The 17,836-nt window shown below is 31.3% G+C and overlaps 2 protein-coding genes and 1 pseudogene across 2 annotated transcripts; all 3 read left to right on the top strand.

Moving 5' to 3' along the window:
- The first annotated feature begins 735 nt into the window (after positions 1 to 735).
- LOC110264447 (cytochrome P450 71D10 pseudogene) lies at positions 736 to 1,355 on the top strand (annotated as a pseudogene).
- A 5,579-nt stretch (positions 1,356 to 6,934) lies between these two features.
- On the top strand, positions 6,935 to 9,209 carry LOC107607971 (cytochrome P450 71D10). Its single transcript, XM_016309862.3, has 3 exons — positions 6,935 to 7,571; positions 7,690 to 8,015; positions 8,473 to 9,209. Exons 1-3 carry the CDS (start codon positions 6,998 to 7,000, stop codon positions 9,088 to 9,090), a joined length of 1,518 nt encoding a protein of 505 aa, XP_016165348.1. The 5' UTR covers positions 6,935 to 6,997; the 3' UTR covers positions 9,091 to 9,209.
- Positions 9,210 to 12,943: 3,734 nt separating this feature from the next.
- On the top strand, positions 12,944 to 16,101 carry LOC148550128 (cytochrome P450 71D10-like). The gene is made up of 3 exons (XM_088493761.1): positions 12,944 to 13,576; positions 14,411 to 14,733; positions 15,258 to 16,101. Exons 1-3 carry the CDS (start codon positions 13,003 to 13,005, stop codon positions 15,873 to 15,875), a joined length of 1,515 nt encoding a protein of 504 aa, XP_088349887.1. The 5' UTR covers positions 12,944 to 13,002; the 3' UTR covers positions 15,876 to 16,101.
- Positions 16,102 to 17,836: the final 1,735 nt, after the last annotated feature.

Genomic DNA, 17,836 nt, shown 5'->3' on the forward strand with positions numbered 1-17,836 from the left:
TATGTTATGCTGGCACAAAACTGTCACTTAGTGGCAGTTTTTGAAAACCGTCACCAAAAAATACTGCTATTGGTTGGAGATGGTGTAGTATCTAATCCAATATGATTATTAAAAAATTCTTATAATTTAATACATATTTCTGTATTTATATTTTACATTTAATTTTACTATTATTGTAATTTACTCTATCATATTTGATATTTACTAATTGTATGTTTATTATTTGACAATATAGGTAAAAAATATAGCTACAAAAAAGATTTCATATCATCTGTTGAAAAAGCATTGCAACTAGCAGTAGAAAATTGTATTGTTGATCTATATTCTTCAATCAGAGTGCTTAAAATGGTGAGTATAGGAAAGACTAAACTTAAAGAAGTGCACAGAAAGTCTGATAAGATATTGCAATACATCATAGATGATCATAGAAATAGAAAAATTATTCATTAGATATATAGATTCTCAAGATAGATCCCCTTTCCTTCCTGTTACTAATGCATGCCACTAAAAGTCAAAATATAATTATTAGGTTTTCTTTTTTTTTCTTTATTAAGATTATCATTAGTAATTATTTTTTATGTTTTTTGTTTTTTCTTAATAAATACATTACAAATACATTAAAAGTTTTAACTATCATTAGTTTTTGATAAAATATTTTTCTATTAATAAACACATGCACAAATTAATGTCCTTATTAAGACATTTTTATTTGTTGATTAAAATATTTATAATTAATCCATTTTGCAGGACATGTTTATTGGTGGTGGAGAAACATCCTCAGCGGTTGTGGAATGGGCAATGGCTGAAATGATAAAGAAACCAAAAATGATGGAAAGAGCACAATCTGAAGTTAGAAGTGTTTATGGTAACAAAGGGTATGTGGATGAATCAGAATTGTACCAATTAACATACTTTAAGTGTATCATCAAAGAAACTCTAAGGTTACATCCATCTGTGTCATTGTTAGTTCCAAGAGAGAACAAAGTACCATGCCAAATCGATGGGTACCGAATTCCAGCCAATTCTAGAATCATGATCAATGCTGGGGCGATTGGAAGAGATCCAAGGTATTGGATTGATTCTATGGACTTTAAGCCTGAGAGGTTTGTTGATAATTATTCAATTGAACAAACTTTGAGTTTATTCCATTTGGTGGTGGAAGAAGAATGTGTCCCGGGATTGCATTTGCTACACCAAACATGGAGTTGCCACTTGCTCAATTTCTTTATCATTTTGATTGGAAGCTTCCCAATGGAATCAAGAACGAGGAACTTGACATGAGTGAGTTGTTTGGGATCACTATAAGAAGAAGAAATTATCTCTGCTTGATTTCCATTATTTATCATCAACTTTAACAATTAATATAAATTAGGGCAATTTTCTCAAATAAATAAAATGCCCTCATATTTACCTGATTACATATTTTGAGAAGCTCAGACGCAATTGTATTTTTTCACTAATCTATAGAAATCGCTATAGGCAGTAGCGGTTTCTGTGCAGCAGCGTTTGACCATTAACTGCTACAAGCAGTAGCGGTTTACGTGGAAGGGGGCGCCGAGGCTGGTTGCCTATAAATACCCCTCCAATGCATTGTTGAGTTGAGAAGAGTCTCATTTCTCACAAATAGAAGGAGATGAGTGTTTTGTTGCTTTAGTGCTTTGTTCTGGAAAAATAAAAAAAAAGTAATAGGCACGAAGTTAAATTTACAGATAGGGAACCCCTTAGTGTTTTTATTCAGTCATCGAGTACGTTGGAAGAAATAAAACAGAGCATATTACAGAAGCTTGGTGTGTGCGGGGCCAAGTGGATTAAGAAATTGTTCTACAAGATTTCCATTGCCGTTGTGGCTGCCGGGGTGAAGTATGAGACATTTGTCATAGGTCCGATGAATACTTGCAGGTCTTGTTTCACTGTTGGCGGAGTTTTCCGGAGGTCAGAATATCGGAGTTGTTTGCAAAGTTGGAGGATGGCGTCGACAGCTCTGGGACATCTGCGACAAATCCTCAGTCGAAGATGATGGGTGGTGCCTCCACGTCAATGCCAATGGTAGCACCTTCCAGGATCCTCCATGTGTTGCGATTAGTACTACTGTTGTGCCTGTTAATGTCCCTGATTTTGACTCTAAGGTTGGACCATATCGTGTTGAAAATGCCACGCGAGATGATGATTCAGCGGATGAGCCGGTCGACATTGTTGGGGACAGTGAGGAGGATATTCCGAGCATGACACATAGACCCCAAGGAGCATCCGGTTCCGGCACACAGCAATATCTTCCACATTTGTCAGTGTTGAACTTGGAAGCCATTGGCGAACAGTGAGAGATGGGGGAGACGTATGTGGGTCAGGGTCTGCATGATGAATCCGGGTTGGCGGAATTTCGTCTCGGCCAATCATTCCAGAGTAAGGAGGAAGCCGTGCTGAGTGTGAAGGATTACAGCATCCGGTGTGGAGTTGAGTACCGGGTGATGGAATCGGACCATTTGAAATACTAAGGGAAGTGCAAGGAGTTTGAAAAAGGGTGCACGTGAATGATCCGTATCGCACTGAGGCAGCGCAAGAACTCGTGGGAAGTTAGGAGGTACAACGGACCGCACACGTGTTTGGCCACATCCATATCGAGCGACCACAGACAACTTGATTATCATGTCATCTGTGCAAGGATCTTTCCATTGATCAGAGCGGATACGTCGGTTACGATTAAAGTGTTGCAGGAAGCGATTAAGTCCAGCGTTATTCAAATTTACATGCAACACGGAAAAATCTTAACTTATTCGACCGAATAAATAAATAAATATTGCCACAAAACGACACAACTAAACAATTAATAAATTAAAATTTTATTAAAAGTATAATATAAAATAAAAGAAAATTATTAACAATATAATATAAATCTTTTTCAATTACTGTTACAATAGTTCAATATGGTCCAACCGTGGTTGAACCGTAGTCGAACCGGTTACGTTAAGTATAAAATAACATTATTAAAAGTATAATATAAATCTTTTAAAATTTAAATTCAACCATTTATATAAAAATAAAATATAAAATTTCATAACCTACCCACTAACTAAACTAAATTTCATGGCCAGATGACTGGTTCTCGGTTAATCCGGTTGAACCGGCCGATCCAGTCCTGTTTTAGTAACATTAATCTATTCTAGCATATACACCCTACATTTAAAATTTAAATTCAATCATTCATATAATAATAAAATATAAAATTTCATAACCTACCCACTAACTAAACTAAATTTCATGGCCAGATGACCGATTTTCGGTTAACCTGGTTGAACCGACCGGTCCGGTCTAATTTTCATAGCATTAACATATTCTAGCATCTACACCTTACATTCCATAACCTATCTAACAGATGTTATTGTTGAGGTAAATAACATAAAGCTAACCTCATCAGCAATGGCACCAGCAACGTGGGCAATACCGTTTAGCTGGTACAAGCTCTGTTCGTCTGCCATGCTCTCTGCCTCAAGTCAGCGCTCGAAAAATATCCAATGGCCCTTTGCTCCAAGTGCTCCTCCTTCTCTCTACAAGTTTTCTCTCTCTAGGCAACCCCACAAATGCACAAATAAAATCCGCAACTGCAAGCCACGGATTATATAGACGCCTCCTTCACGTAAACCGCTACTGCCTGTAGCGGTTTATGGTCAAACACTGCTGCACAGAAACCACTACTGCCTATAGCGATTTCTGTTAAAACGTCTTTGTTCGTAATCCGCTGCTGACAGTAGCGGTTTCTATAGATTGGTGAAAAAATGCAATTGCGTCTGGGTTTCTGAAAATGTGTAATCAGGTAAATATGAAGGCCCTTTTATTTATTTGAAAAAATTGCCTTATAAATTATGTCTGGAGTGAGAAAATTAAAAGAGTGATGGAGTTTAATATTATGAAGAAAAAATAAGAAAAATTATATAAGGATTAATTTGATTCATTTTTAAAATTTTAAAGATGAAAATCACTCACGTCTAAATTTTTAGGCACTATTTTGATTATAAATAATTTTTTTATACATCAAGTGACACATAGCATGCTAAGTGTCACTGACCTGACACGTCAACCAATTATATTGTGACACGTGGCATTAACCTGTCACGTCATCATGCCACGTGACACTTAACATGAGACATCATCAGCCGTTATCATCTAACTAACAGAAGGACCCTTGACTTACGTTTTATCTTTTAAGGACTAATATGACTTAAAAAAATTATGTGGACTAATTTAAAAAATGAGTAATTTTTGAGGACGAATTTAACTATTAACTCAAAATCAACGACAACTTTATTTTGATACAAAAGATAATAAGTAGTAATATAAGAAGTGATTTATCAAGCATTTTTTCAGAATATCTCTATAAAATTTATATATTCGAAAACTCCAAATTTTATATGGACCTCAGATTATTTTTGCTAATTTTTTTTTTAATTTGGTTTAATTTATACCATTTCAAGCAGACAAGCGCATATTCTTGGAAATTTAATTTGAATATGGAAGCAAAGGAAGTGTTGGACTCGCGTATGGGGAGGAGGGGTGCTTCACCTCATTGTGGGATCAGAGGAAGCAGAATTCGGACCCTGCGAGTTGTGTCCCTCAAAATGTAAAAAAAAATTATCCAGAACAAGAAAAAACGGAGGGTCCGAATTCCACGTTTTAGATTTTAAATTTCATCAGCTGCAAATCGGAGTATGCGATTTATGAAGCAAATTTTCATAACCAAAGAACTCGCATGGTCCGAGTTGTGTACTCTGAGTTTTTTCAATTTTTTTAACACAAATCGGACCCTCCGATTTGTATACTCTAAATTTTTTTCAACTTTTTAAACACAAATCGATGTACTTCCACAATTTTAAAAAACACAAAAAATTACCATGTTAAAGTATATTACTCATTTTGCTTCCATATCAAAATTTTTTAGCCCATATTCTTTCGACGAGAAAATCAGTGAGCAATGATTACCTTTCTGGGATAAAATATCAATGAGTAGTGATCATCCTTAATGTCCACTTTATCTGATTTAGGCTAGCCACATATTATTCTCTGTACCTTATTGTTGAGAATAAGGAGTATGACCACAATCCAATCAATCATGTATCAAATAATTTATTATTGTTACTATATTAAAATATTAATATAATAAGGTCCTTGATTAAATTTAGAGATTTATCATTGTGATAGTAATCATAATATTGAGAGATAAATCTTTTATAATTTAATCTAAATTGTTCTTGGTCATAAAATTATTAAAAAAGACATTAATAATCCGAAAAGATCAATATATATATAATGGTCTTTATTGGATGAAAATTAATAGATCTCATTTATTAAATTATATATATATATATGGTGCATATAGAGATATGACCATTGAACTGACTCACTCTGAAAATTCCTAATGGTTATAATTACCGCACATTTGTCAATAAGATATTCTCAAGATGAACATGGTAATAGAGTTTCCTTTGACCTGCGACTATCATAGTAATTAACAATGTATTTATTATACTTTGATTCCGGACACCTAATACCCTAGGGTGCTAGTTGAATGGATATTGGGTATGATTTAAATACTTGTAGAATTAATGATTAGTCAATAAGAAATCCGTCAACTCTCGGTAAAGAGTTTGAGCTCTGATTATGAATAAAACCTTGGCCAAGGGGATTGAATGAATGAAGAAATGAGTTTCTTAAGTCATTCACAGTTCATTATAATAATGGTAACAAGTTAGAGTTTGACAATTAAACTATACTCTAAGGGTTAACCAAGAGCTGGAAAGATGGAAGGAATTATACTTTGTTCTTCTAAGGTTCTTAGTAAAAATATATTACTTCATACTATCGGGTCGTTGAGGAGTGTTGCTAGACGCCAACCTTGATTAGTAAATTTAGTATGACTAATTTACTACCCGCTTAGTATTGAACCTATAGTGTCACACACTAACGAGTGTTCTAACCTTTGCTGTAGAATTATTTAATTATTATTTTGATTTGATCAAATAAATAATTATATTAATTTAAATAGAATATTATTATATTCTTTGCTAACACCAAGAATATAATAATAGTATGATAATTGAGAATATTAAATGAGATTTGAGAATAATTAGTTATTCTATTTCTAAATTTGGATGAGATTCTAACTGATTCTGTTTTAAATTGAGTTATGATATGATTTATAAATTTGAAGGATTCGGATTTAAAATAACAAGATATGATTTAAATTTGAATTGAGATTCAAATTTAAAATAAGTAACAAATCTCATACTATATATTTGTATGCCAAGAGTAGAGGAATGTGACGGAGATGAGAATAAAACACAAGGATTTTATTCCTTTACCTCTACACACATAAATGTATGTGAGCCGATTCTTGGAGAAGAATTTTATGGCGTGCAAAGAGTTACAAGAGGTTTCTCAATTTAGATCAGATGTCCATTGATCAAGGAGTTGACAGCAAAGATTGGTTTCGGTGTGAATACGCATAGCGCCTTCGTACCATCGAAGGAGTAAGTAATTTTTACTAAAGCATTTAAAAGTATTTAGATCTGATCTATATATTATTATTGGAATAAAGTTTAAACATAAAAATAGATATTGGAATAAAATTTAAACATAAAAATAGATCTTTAGAATTACCTTCTTTTCTTCCACTGCGTGTTATGAACACACGGTAATCCTTCACTTATATTTAGATAATAATATGTGACTATACTGATTGGCTTTCATAATATTATTGTTTGAAGATAAAATAGAAATTAAATTAAAATCATATTTGCTTTTATTTATGTTCACAATTTTTTTTATTTTATTAGAAAAATACAAAGTTCGTCTTAAAATAGCAATATTGTATTTATTTTATTTTCTAAATAAATCTATATTTTTTATTTCACAAAAAAAAAAAAGGATTATATATATAGTTGAGTTATATAAATCTCTCTCCTATTAGTTCCTTCTTCCTCAATTATACATTATTCTAGCACATACCATGGATCTTCAAAACCTTATCTCTATCTTCACCACCTTCCTCTTTCTCTTTATGCTATTGAAAATAGCCATTAAGAAATTTAGTTCTTCCAAGGATATTACCAATTTACCCCCAGGGCCAAGAAAGCTACCCATAATAGGAAACATGCACAACCTTGTAGGATCAATGCCCCATGAATGCCTAAGAAACTTAGCATCCAAGTATGGACCCTTAATGCACCTTAAACTAGGAGAAGTGTCCCACATCATAGTTACATCACCTGAAATGGCACAAGAGATTTTGAAGACTCAAGATCTCAACTTTTGTGATAGGCCAAACGTTCTCTATCAAAGAATCATGGCTTATAATGGCACAAGCGTTGTCTTTGCCCCCTATGGAGACTATTGGAGGCATGTACGAAAGATATGCACCATGGAGTTATTAACAGCAAAGCGTGTTCAATCTTTTAGGCACATAAGAGAAGCAGAGGTTTCAGAGTTGGTCAAAGCAATATCTCAAAGTCAAGGCTCCATTTTTAATATCTCTCAAAAGATTTTATCAATGACCTATGGAATCACGGCTAGAATAGCATTTGGTAAAAAAAATTTGATACACAGTGCAAATACTTTAATTTTACCTATTATTATTATTATTATTATAACTTTATGGTATTTGTTATTTAATAATTGTATGTTTTTTATTTGACAATATAGGAAAAAAATATAGTTACCAGGAAGTTTTTATATCATCTTTTGAGGAAGCATTGCAAATAGGAGGCGGAAATCGTATTGCTGATCTGTATCCTTCAATTAGAGTAGTGCTTGAAATGATGAGTAGAGACAAGACTAAGCTTGAAGAACTGCATAGAAAGTCTGATAAGGTATTGCAAGACATCATAGATGATCATAGAAATAGAAAAGGTGGCAATAAATGTGAAGAAGAAGAAGGTAGTGAAGATCTAGTTGATGTTCTTCTCAAGTTTCAACAAAAAGACTCTGAATATCCCTTAACTGATGATAACATTAAAGCAGTCATTCAGGTTAGTCTAATCAAGACAATTATTATCAGTTTAATTATTTTTTGTGAACCTAAACAAGCCACGTATTCAGAAAATTTTGTAATGGCCTTATCTCTGATCATTTGTAAATTAAACAACCCATCTCTTAATAATAAAAAATTAACCCTTTCATATTTTATTTGATTAGACAAATTAGTCCTTATATCAATTTTTTGATGAAAGATTAACAAAATTTACTGACATATTTCTATTATTTATTTGGATTTAATTAGCACTTTTTGATAAAATTATGCATATATATATATATATATATATATATATATATATATATATATATATAACAATTTAAATGCATCAAAAGTTTTAACTATTTAATTTTTTATAAAATTTTTTCTTTAAATTAATAAGATTATTAATTCCTTAACATACATGTTTGTTAGCAATACCTTTAATTTTGTTATAATTAATCCATTTGCAGGACATGTTTATTGGTGGTGGAGAAACATCTTCAGCAGTTGTAGAATGGGCAATGGCTGAAATGATAAAGAAACCAAAAGTGATGGAAAGAGCACAATCTGAAGTTAGAAGGGTTTATGGTAGCAAAGGGTATGTGGATGAATCAGAATTGCACCAATTGACATACCTTAAGTCTATCATCAAAGAAACCTTAAGGTTACATCCATCTGTGCCATTGTTAGTTCCTAGAGAGAACAAAGAACCATGCCAAATCAAAGGGTATCAAATTCCAGCCAATTCTAGAATTATTATCAATGCTTGGGCAATTGGAAGAGATCCAACGTATTGGGTTGATGCCATGGAATTTAAGCCCGAGAGGTTTGTTGATAATTATTCAATTGATAATAGAGGCACAAACTTTGAGTTTATTCCATTTGGTGGTGGAAGAAGAATGTGTCCCGGAATTACATTTGCTACACCAAACATGGAGTTGCCACTTGCTCAATTGCTTTACCATTTTGATTGGAAGCTTCCCAATGGAATCAAGAATGAGGAACTTGATATGACTGAGTTGTTTGGGATCACTATAAGAAGAAGAAATGATCTCTGCTTAATTCCCATTATTCATCATCAACCTTAATTAATATAAGAAAAAGTATAGGTGAACAATGAAAATATTAAACAATGTAAACAATAGATATATCAGATGTTCATTTTATTAGTGTACGGATGATTATTTTAATATTAAAATTTAGAGGGTTAATTTGGAGGTGTAGTGTGTTTTATTTGATTAGTGATTGTTTATATTGTTCAACAAAGTTATTGTCTCCCTAGCATTCTCCTTAATATAAATTATTCCTAAAGTGAGAAAATTAAAAGAATGATTTTATATATTATGTTTTATTCACCACATTTGATCATTTTTCTATTTCTATTACAAATTCTATAACCCAAAGATAAAGTCTATAAATAATTCAAAAATATAAAATATCTCTCATTTCATAAATTACTTAATTTTGAAGTTGAGTTAAATTTATTGAAAGAGATTAGCATGTGGTGTGTATAATAATAGTTAGTTAAACTTTTTTGTAATGTGATTAGCTATTTGTCATGCAGTGAGTGTGTGTGTTATGCAGAGGGTCTGTTAAAAGGATTAGTCACACTAGTGGGTATATAAATCGGCACACACACCATTGTAAACTAACCATACATTTTCTAATTCAGATCATTCTTTTTCCTCTAACGCTATCTCTCTTCTTCGCTCTCTCTATTGAGTTCTGGCCTGATACCTATATGGTATCAGAGCTCCAGATCCTTGTGACCATGACTTCCGCATCACTAACTACTGCACAAATTGCTCAAGCTTTCTCAAGTCCGATTGCAATGAAACTGGATGAAAAAAAATTTTTGCCATGGAAAGATCAAGTAGAATCTATGATATAAGGTTACGAAATGTTGAATCACATCACAGGCGAGTCAATTCCAATGAAGCATCTTTTAATTGAAGATGAAGCTTTAGGCACAGTGAATCCAAAATACGCAACATGGAAGAAACAGGATGCACAACTCAAGATTTGGCTTCTTGCATCAATGCGTAAGAGATTCAATACACACATGGTTGGATGTATGTTTTTTCACTAGATCTGGAAAAGATTGGAGACTTTCTTTGCATCACAGATCACGGTGAAGATTAGACAACTCAAGAACAAACTAGTAAACAAGAAGAAAGAATGTTCGATTTGCGATTATTTGCTAGAGATAAAGAAGGTAGTAGATTCTTTAATTTGTGTTGGAGCGACGATAAATGACTCTGATCATGTAGACGCTATTTTAAATGGGCTGCCAGAGGAGTATACCTCATTCATCACCACTATAACTGCTAGGTTTTCTCCAGTGTCAATTGAAGAGTTAGAAGCTTTGTTAATGGCGCATGAAGAGTTGTTAGACAAATATAAAAGACTTGACAATTTTGTACAAACGCGTGTCGCACACGTTTAGAACCCTAATCACAATTTTAGAGGATATTTTCGTGAAAAAAAATTTCCATTTCATGAATAAATGAGCTAAATGCTATGATTATGAGTCTGGACCATCATTGAGCCTTGTTTGTTATTCTTTCTTTTAAATTTTGGTTGCACACTAACAAAACAAATTATTTACACTACTTTAAATTCAGGCCCAATATTATAACATTTGATCATTATCAAATTATTTTTTTTTTTTTCAAACTCAACAAACTCTGATGGTTAATTTTTACTGAAAATATACTTTTAATATTTCAAGTTTTCAATACAGTTTCGGTAATTAAAAGTACATTTCATTATTAATAATTTTTAAATAAGTAAAATATATAATTTTTTATTCTTAAAATTTGTCCAACGTTTTAAAAATATTTTTAAATTTTATTTTTTTTTAATTTTATCTCAAAAAATTTTAATTTATTATATCAAATATACTCATAACAACTAAATTTTTAAAAAATTTAATTTAGAATCAATTAAATATTTGTTTTTTACACACGCATAGCGCGCATATATATATATATATATATATATATATATATATATATATATATTTAAGAAGTTTTTATTTTAAATATATAAAAAATGTTCTACCTGACCATTTTGAAATAATTTGAATTTTTATAGTAGTGATTTATACATACGTTCAGATTGAAAAAAAGTTTAAAACTTTCTTCAACAAAAACTTATTAAATGATATAATTAAAGATTGAATTTGACTTACACCAACATAAAATATCCCTTTTGTAGCTTCGCTGCATCACACATTATTAATCGCGCACCTGAGTGACTAACATATATCCACCTATGTGTCTCAAATTTCCATCTCAAAACTTAACATGTATGTGCATTTAACTTCTTATTATTTTAAGGTCGGGTATAGTATATATATATATATATATATATATATATATATATATATATATATATATATATATATATATATATATATATAAAATATGAATTTGCATGGTTGTAATTTAGTTTGTGACATATATAGAGTTATAGTTTTTTTTTTTTTTTGTTTCTCTTTTTGTCCATTTTTGAAACTAAAGAGACATGTGGGTGGGACACGTTAGTTATTATTATCATCAAGCGGAACATGCGTATGTGACAGTCCATCTCACTATCATTCATAGGTGGCAATATGTACTCTATTCGCGAGTACCCAACCCGATCCTATTCGACCGGGTAGGCTTATCAACCCGATTCACAGCGGATAGAGTAAGGTGCGGGTAGGATTTTCGTGCAGGTCGGATAGGGTGCGGGTTGAGCCTCAATTCTATCCGATCAACTCGCACTCTATATATGTTTATGTTATATATTTATATAAAAATATATTTTAAGTGGATGTTGAATTAAAGACCTCTCACTACATGCAAAAGATCCTTAACCACTAAAAGAAAATCATTAATTGATAATTTAATTTTTTTTTTTTTTACATAAAAATCAGTTCTATTTTAAATTATCATCAAGTTATATAATAATGTTGTATATTTTTTGTAACCCGCAAGTAGAGTTGGATACACACAGGTTAAAAGCGGATAGGGTTAGAGTTGGGATATTTTCAACCTGCAAATAGAGTAGGGTTGAGTTTATATAAAAATCTCAACCCGCGGATAGGATTAGAGTTAGATCCAAACCCTACCCTACCCTACCCATTACCACTCCTAATCATTCATGCAACGACTGAAGTTTTTTTATTGCAAGACTACAATAATTATTTATTTTATATATTAAAATAAAAAATAATATAACACATCTAAAATTTGTTTTAATCAAATTTAATAAAATTAGTCTAATATATATAATATTATTCTAAATTTTATATATATAACATCTAAATTTTATAATTAATATTATTTTAAATTTTATTATTTAATTTAATTAAATTTATTAATTTATAAAAAAAATTAAATATATAACATTATTCTAAAATCAACTTTATTTTGACACAAAAGATAATAAGTAGCAATAAAAGAAGTGATTTATCAAGCATTTTTTCAGAATATCTCTATAAAATTTATATATTCGAAAACTCCAAATTTTATATGGACCTCAGATTATTGTTGCTATTTTTTTTTATTATTAATTTGGTTTATACCATTTCAAGCAGACAAGCGCATATTCTTTCGATGAGGAAATCAGAAATATCAATGAGTAGTGATCATCCTTAATTTGTCCACTTTATCTGACTTAGGCTCGCCACATATTATTTTCTGTACCTTATATTTAAATAATAATCTGTGACTACTAATTGTTTTTCATAATAATATTATTTATTTGATGATAAAATAGAAATTAAATTAAAATCATATTTGCTTTTATTTATGTTCACAATTTTTTTTATTTTATTAAAAAAATACAAAGTTTGTCTTAAAATTGCAATATTGTATTTATTTTATTTTCTAAATAAATCTATATTTTTTATTTCACCAAAAAAAAAGGATTATATATATAGTTGAGTTATGTATATCTTTCTCTCCTATTAGTTCCTTCTTCCTCAACTATACATTACTCTAGCACATACCATGGATCTTCAAAACCTTATCTCTATCTTCACCACCTTCCTCTTTCTCTTTATGCTATTGAAAATAGCCATTAAGAAATTTAGTTCTTCGAAGGATATTACCAATTTACCCCCAGGACCAAAAAAACTACCCATAATAGGAAACATGCACAACCTTGTAGGATCAATGCCCCATGAATGCCTAAGAAACTTAGCATCCAAATATGGACCCTTAATGCACCTTAAACTAGGAGAAGTGTCCCACATAATAGTTACATCACCTGAAATGGCACAAGAGATTATGAAGACTCAAGATCTCAACTTTTGTGATAGGCCAAACGTTCTCTTTGCAAGAGTCATGAATTACAATCGAAAAGCCATTGCTTTTGGCCCCTATGGAGAGTATTTGAGGCATGTACGAAAGATATGCACCATGGAGTTATTTACAGTAAAGTGTGTTCAATCTTTTAGGCGCATAAGAGAAGCAGAGGTTTCAGAGTTGGTCAAAACAATATCTCAAAGTGAAGGCTCCATTTTTAATCTCTCTCAAAAGATTTTATCAATGACCTATGGAATCTCGGCTAGAATAGTATTTGGTAAAAAGAAATTTATTCACAGCGCAAATACTTTTTTTTTTTTTTTACATTTATTGTTATTATTATTATTATTATTATTATTATTATTATTATTAGTGTATTGTCAAGAATATCATGGTAAAAAAAATCCTAGGGAAGCCACTATATATTAAAAATAAATTTATAAGATCTTAGATTCTTTCATCATAATAGTTAATTTTTGTGGTGATAATTTTTTAATATTTTTTAAATATTGAATCTTAAAAATATACTATACATGTTAGGAGTCTCATAAGAGGAATATTAAAAAAAAAGTCTTATATTAAAAATTAGGGTAAAATATATTTTTTGTTTTTGAAATTTGACAAATGTTTTAAAAATATTTTTAAATTTTATTTTGTTTTAATTTTATTCTAAAAGTTTTCGATTTGTATCAAATATATCCTAAACGGCTAAATTTTCAAAAAATTTAAGACCAATCTAACAATAATGCATAAAAATGATGCTTGATTTGTTTGTGTTGAGGGTTGTTCTTAAGAAATTATTGTTGAATTAGTTTTAAATTTTTGAAAAATTAACCATAAAAAATATATTTGATGCAAATAAAAATTTTTTAGGACAAAATTAAAAAAAATAAAATTTAATAATATTTTTAAAATTTTTGTCAAATTTTAAAAAAAAAAATATACTTTACTCTAAAAACTAACAAATAAATAATGTTGTAAGATTTTAGACTCTTTTAATATAATAATTAATTTTTACTATGATAATTCTATCAGGATTTTACATCTCATTACATATAACTTTATCATATTTATTATTTAATAATTGTATGTTTTTTATTTGACAATATAGGTAAAAAATATAGTTACCAGGAAGTTTTTATATCATCTTTTGAAGAAGCATTGCAAATAGCAGGAAAAAATTGTATTGCTGATCTGTATCCTTCAATTAGAGTAGTGCTTGAAATGATGAGTAGAGACAAGTCTAAGCTTGAAGAACTGTATATAAAGACTGATAAGATATTACAAGACATCATAGATGATCATAGAAATAAAAAAGGTGGCAAATGTAAAGAAGAAGAAGGCAGGGAAGATTTAGTTGATGTTCTTCTCAAATTTCAACAAAAAGATTCTGAATATCCCTTAACTGATGATAACATTAAAGCAGTCATTCAGGTTAGTCTAATCAAGACAATTATTATCAATTTAATTGTTTTTTGTGAACCTAAACAAGCCACGTGTTCAGAAAATTTTGCCGGTATTTATTTTCTTAAATTTTTACAATATAAGAGTGATCATAAAACTTTAGACTTAATTGTGAAAAGTTGTGGTTCGTATTTAGTTTTATTTTAACGTGGATACAATAATATTGTTGAAATTTTTTGTAGCTTCGTTGACGAGATACAAGAGAAATATCAAAGAGTTGATTTTTTAATAAAAATTCATTATTAAATATTTATGTTTTTTTCAACATTACATATATACAATTTTTTTATAAAAGATCAACAGAAATTACTAACATATCATTTATTTGGGATTAATTAGCTCTTTTCTGATAAAACTTTATATATATTACAATTTAAATGCATCAAAAGTTTTGACTATTTAATTTTTTATAATTTTTTCTTTATACTAATAAGATTATTAATTCCTTAACATGTTTGTTAGCAAAACCTTTATTATAATTAATTCATTTGCAGGATATATTTGCTGGTGGTGGAGAAACATCCTCAGCAGTTGTGGAATGGGCAATGGCTGAAATGATAAAGAAACCAAAAGTGATGGAAGCTGCACAAGCTGAAGTTAGAAGAGTTTATGGTAGCAAAGGGTATGTGGATGAATCAGAATTGCACCAATTGACATACCTTAAGTCTATCATCAAAGAAACCTTAAGGTTACATCCATCTCTACCATTGTTAGTTCCTAGAGAGAACAAAGAACCATGCCAAATCAAAGGGTATCAAATTCCAGCCATTTCTAGAATTATTATCAATGCTTGGGCAATTGGAAGAGATCCAAGGTATTGGGTTGATGCCATGGAATTTAAGCCAGAGAGGTTTGTTGATAATTATTCAATTGATAATAGAGGCACAAACTTTGAATTTATTTCATTTGGTGGTGGAAGAAGAATGTGTCCCGGGATTGCATTTGCTACACCAAACATGGAGTTGCCACTTGCTCAATTGCTTTATCATTTTGATTGGAAGCTTCCCAATGGAATCAAGAATGAAGAACTTGATATGAGTGAGTTGTTTGGGATCACTATAAGAAGAAGAAATGATCTCTGCTTGATTCCCATTATTCATCATCAACCTTAATTAATATAAATTATCCCTAGAGTGAAAAAATTAAAAGAGTGATTTTATATAAGAAAAGTATAAGTAGACAATGAAAATACTAAATAATGTAAACAATAGATATATCAAATGTTTAATTCACTAGGTATGCAGATGGTTATCCTAATATTAAGATTTAGGTGGGTAATTTGGGGTATAGTGTATTTTTACTTTATTGGGCCAATTTTAGAACTCATTGTTCACAAAAGTCATTGTCTATCTAACAAAGTCTTTTCATATATTGGAAATCATTGATGAGACCTTTTGTGATACAAATGACCAATCCCCACAAGGGGAAGATATGCAACTTGCGTAAGGCCTCGGGGCCTGGTATTTCCTCTTCTTCCCCTTCTATATGACAATAATTGTTTTTGCTTGGAATACTAGAGGGATAGCGAATAAGGCTACCATTTGAACCCTGAAAGAGTACAAAAAAGATTACAAGTCAGATATAACTCTTCTCTTTGAAACCCGCTGTAGTGGAAATAAGGCGCAAGGAGTGATCAGGGAGTTGGGCTTTATGAATTCTTTTGTTGAAGAAGCTATTGGTTTTATGGGTGAAATTTCGGTGCTATGGGACGACCCTAAATTAAATATTAACATTATAGAACGGCAAGAGCAGCTGGTGCATTTCAGTTTTGATAGGATGGGAATTGGAAAATATTTTCTCATTGCAATATATGCAAGCCCCCAAAGCGAAAGAGGAAGCAAATGTGGAATAGCATTCAGAACATTGCACATAATTTAGCGGAGCCCTGGATTCTTATGGGGGACTTCAATGATATTTTTGATCAAACAGAGAAGAGAGGAGGTGGTTTATGTAATATCCACAATTGCAGAAGATTCCAGAAGTGGATTGATGACTGCAGACTTCTAGACTTGGGTTATGTAGGACAACGATTCACTTGGAAGGGTGGTGTGAGAGGGGATCTTGACAGAGTTTTTAAAAGGCTTGATCGAGCACTAGGTAATGTTGAATGAAGAACTCTATTCCCAGATGCGAGAATTGAAGTCTTACCGTGCGTGCATTCTGATCATCATCCCCTGATTGTGCGTTTTATACCTGATCGTCTGGATAGAGGAAACAAACCCTTTCGTTTTGAAGCAATGTGGGAGACTCGCCCATATTTTGACAGATTTGTGATTAATGAATGGAAAAAAGACAAACCTTTCCCTGAAGCTCTGAAAGACTTGACAACTTGCTTAAAAAGGTTGAATAAGAAGATCTTCGGAAACATATTCAAAAGGAAAAAAGATATTCTGAATAGGCTATCCGGCATACAAAGAGCACATAATTATGGCAAAAACCCTTCCTTGACCAACTTGAAGAAGAGTTGTCTGCACAATTAGAAGTTATTCTTGAACAAGAGGAGATAATGTGGTTACAAAAATCTAGACAACAGTGGACAACAGAAGGAGATATGAATACACGGTTCTTCCATACAAAAACTCTTATTAGAAGAGGTAAAAATAGGATCCTTAAACTTAAAAATGCTGATGGAAGATGGTTTGATAATGTGGAAGAGTTGAAAAGCTTAGCTGTGGACTATTATAAAGATCTCTTTCGTCAAGATGAATATGGAAGCACTATCTTGCCAACTACTTATACCTTTCCCTAGATGGAGAACCGACCCAGAGATGTGATGCAAGCTGTCCCTACTCATGAGGAAATTCGTAGGGCTGTTTTCAGTATGGGATCCTTAAAAGCTCTCGGAGAAGATGGATTTCCAGATTTGTTTTATAAGAAACACTGGAACACCATCCAGGACTCAGTCTACACTTGTATAACACATCTTTGGGAAGAACCAGCAAGCATACAAGAGGTAAATCAGACCTTAATCACTTTGATTCCAAAAGTCAATCAACCAGAATACATTACACAATTCAGGCCAATTGCCCTTTGCAATGTGGTATATAAATGCCTCTCAAAGATCCTTGTAGAG

This window comes from Arachis ipaensis, chromosome B7, assembly GCF_059453495.1.
Source record: "Arachis ipaensis isolate K30076 ecotype BB chromosome B7, ASM5945349v1, whole genome shotgun sequence".
Classification (NCBI taxonomy): domain Eukaryota; kingdom Viridiplantae; phylum Streptophyta; class Magnoliopsida; order Fabales; family Fabaceae; genus Arachis; species Arachis ipaensis.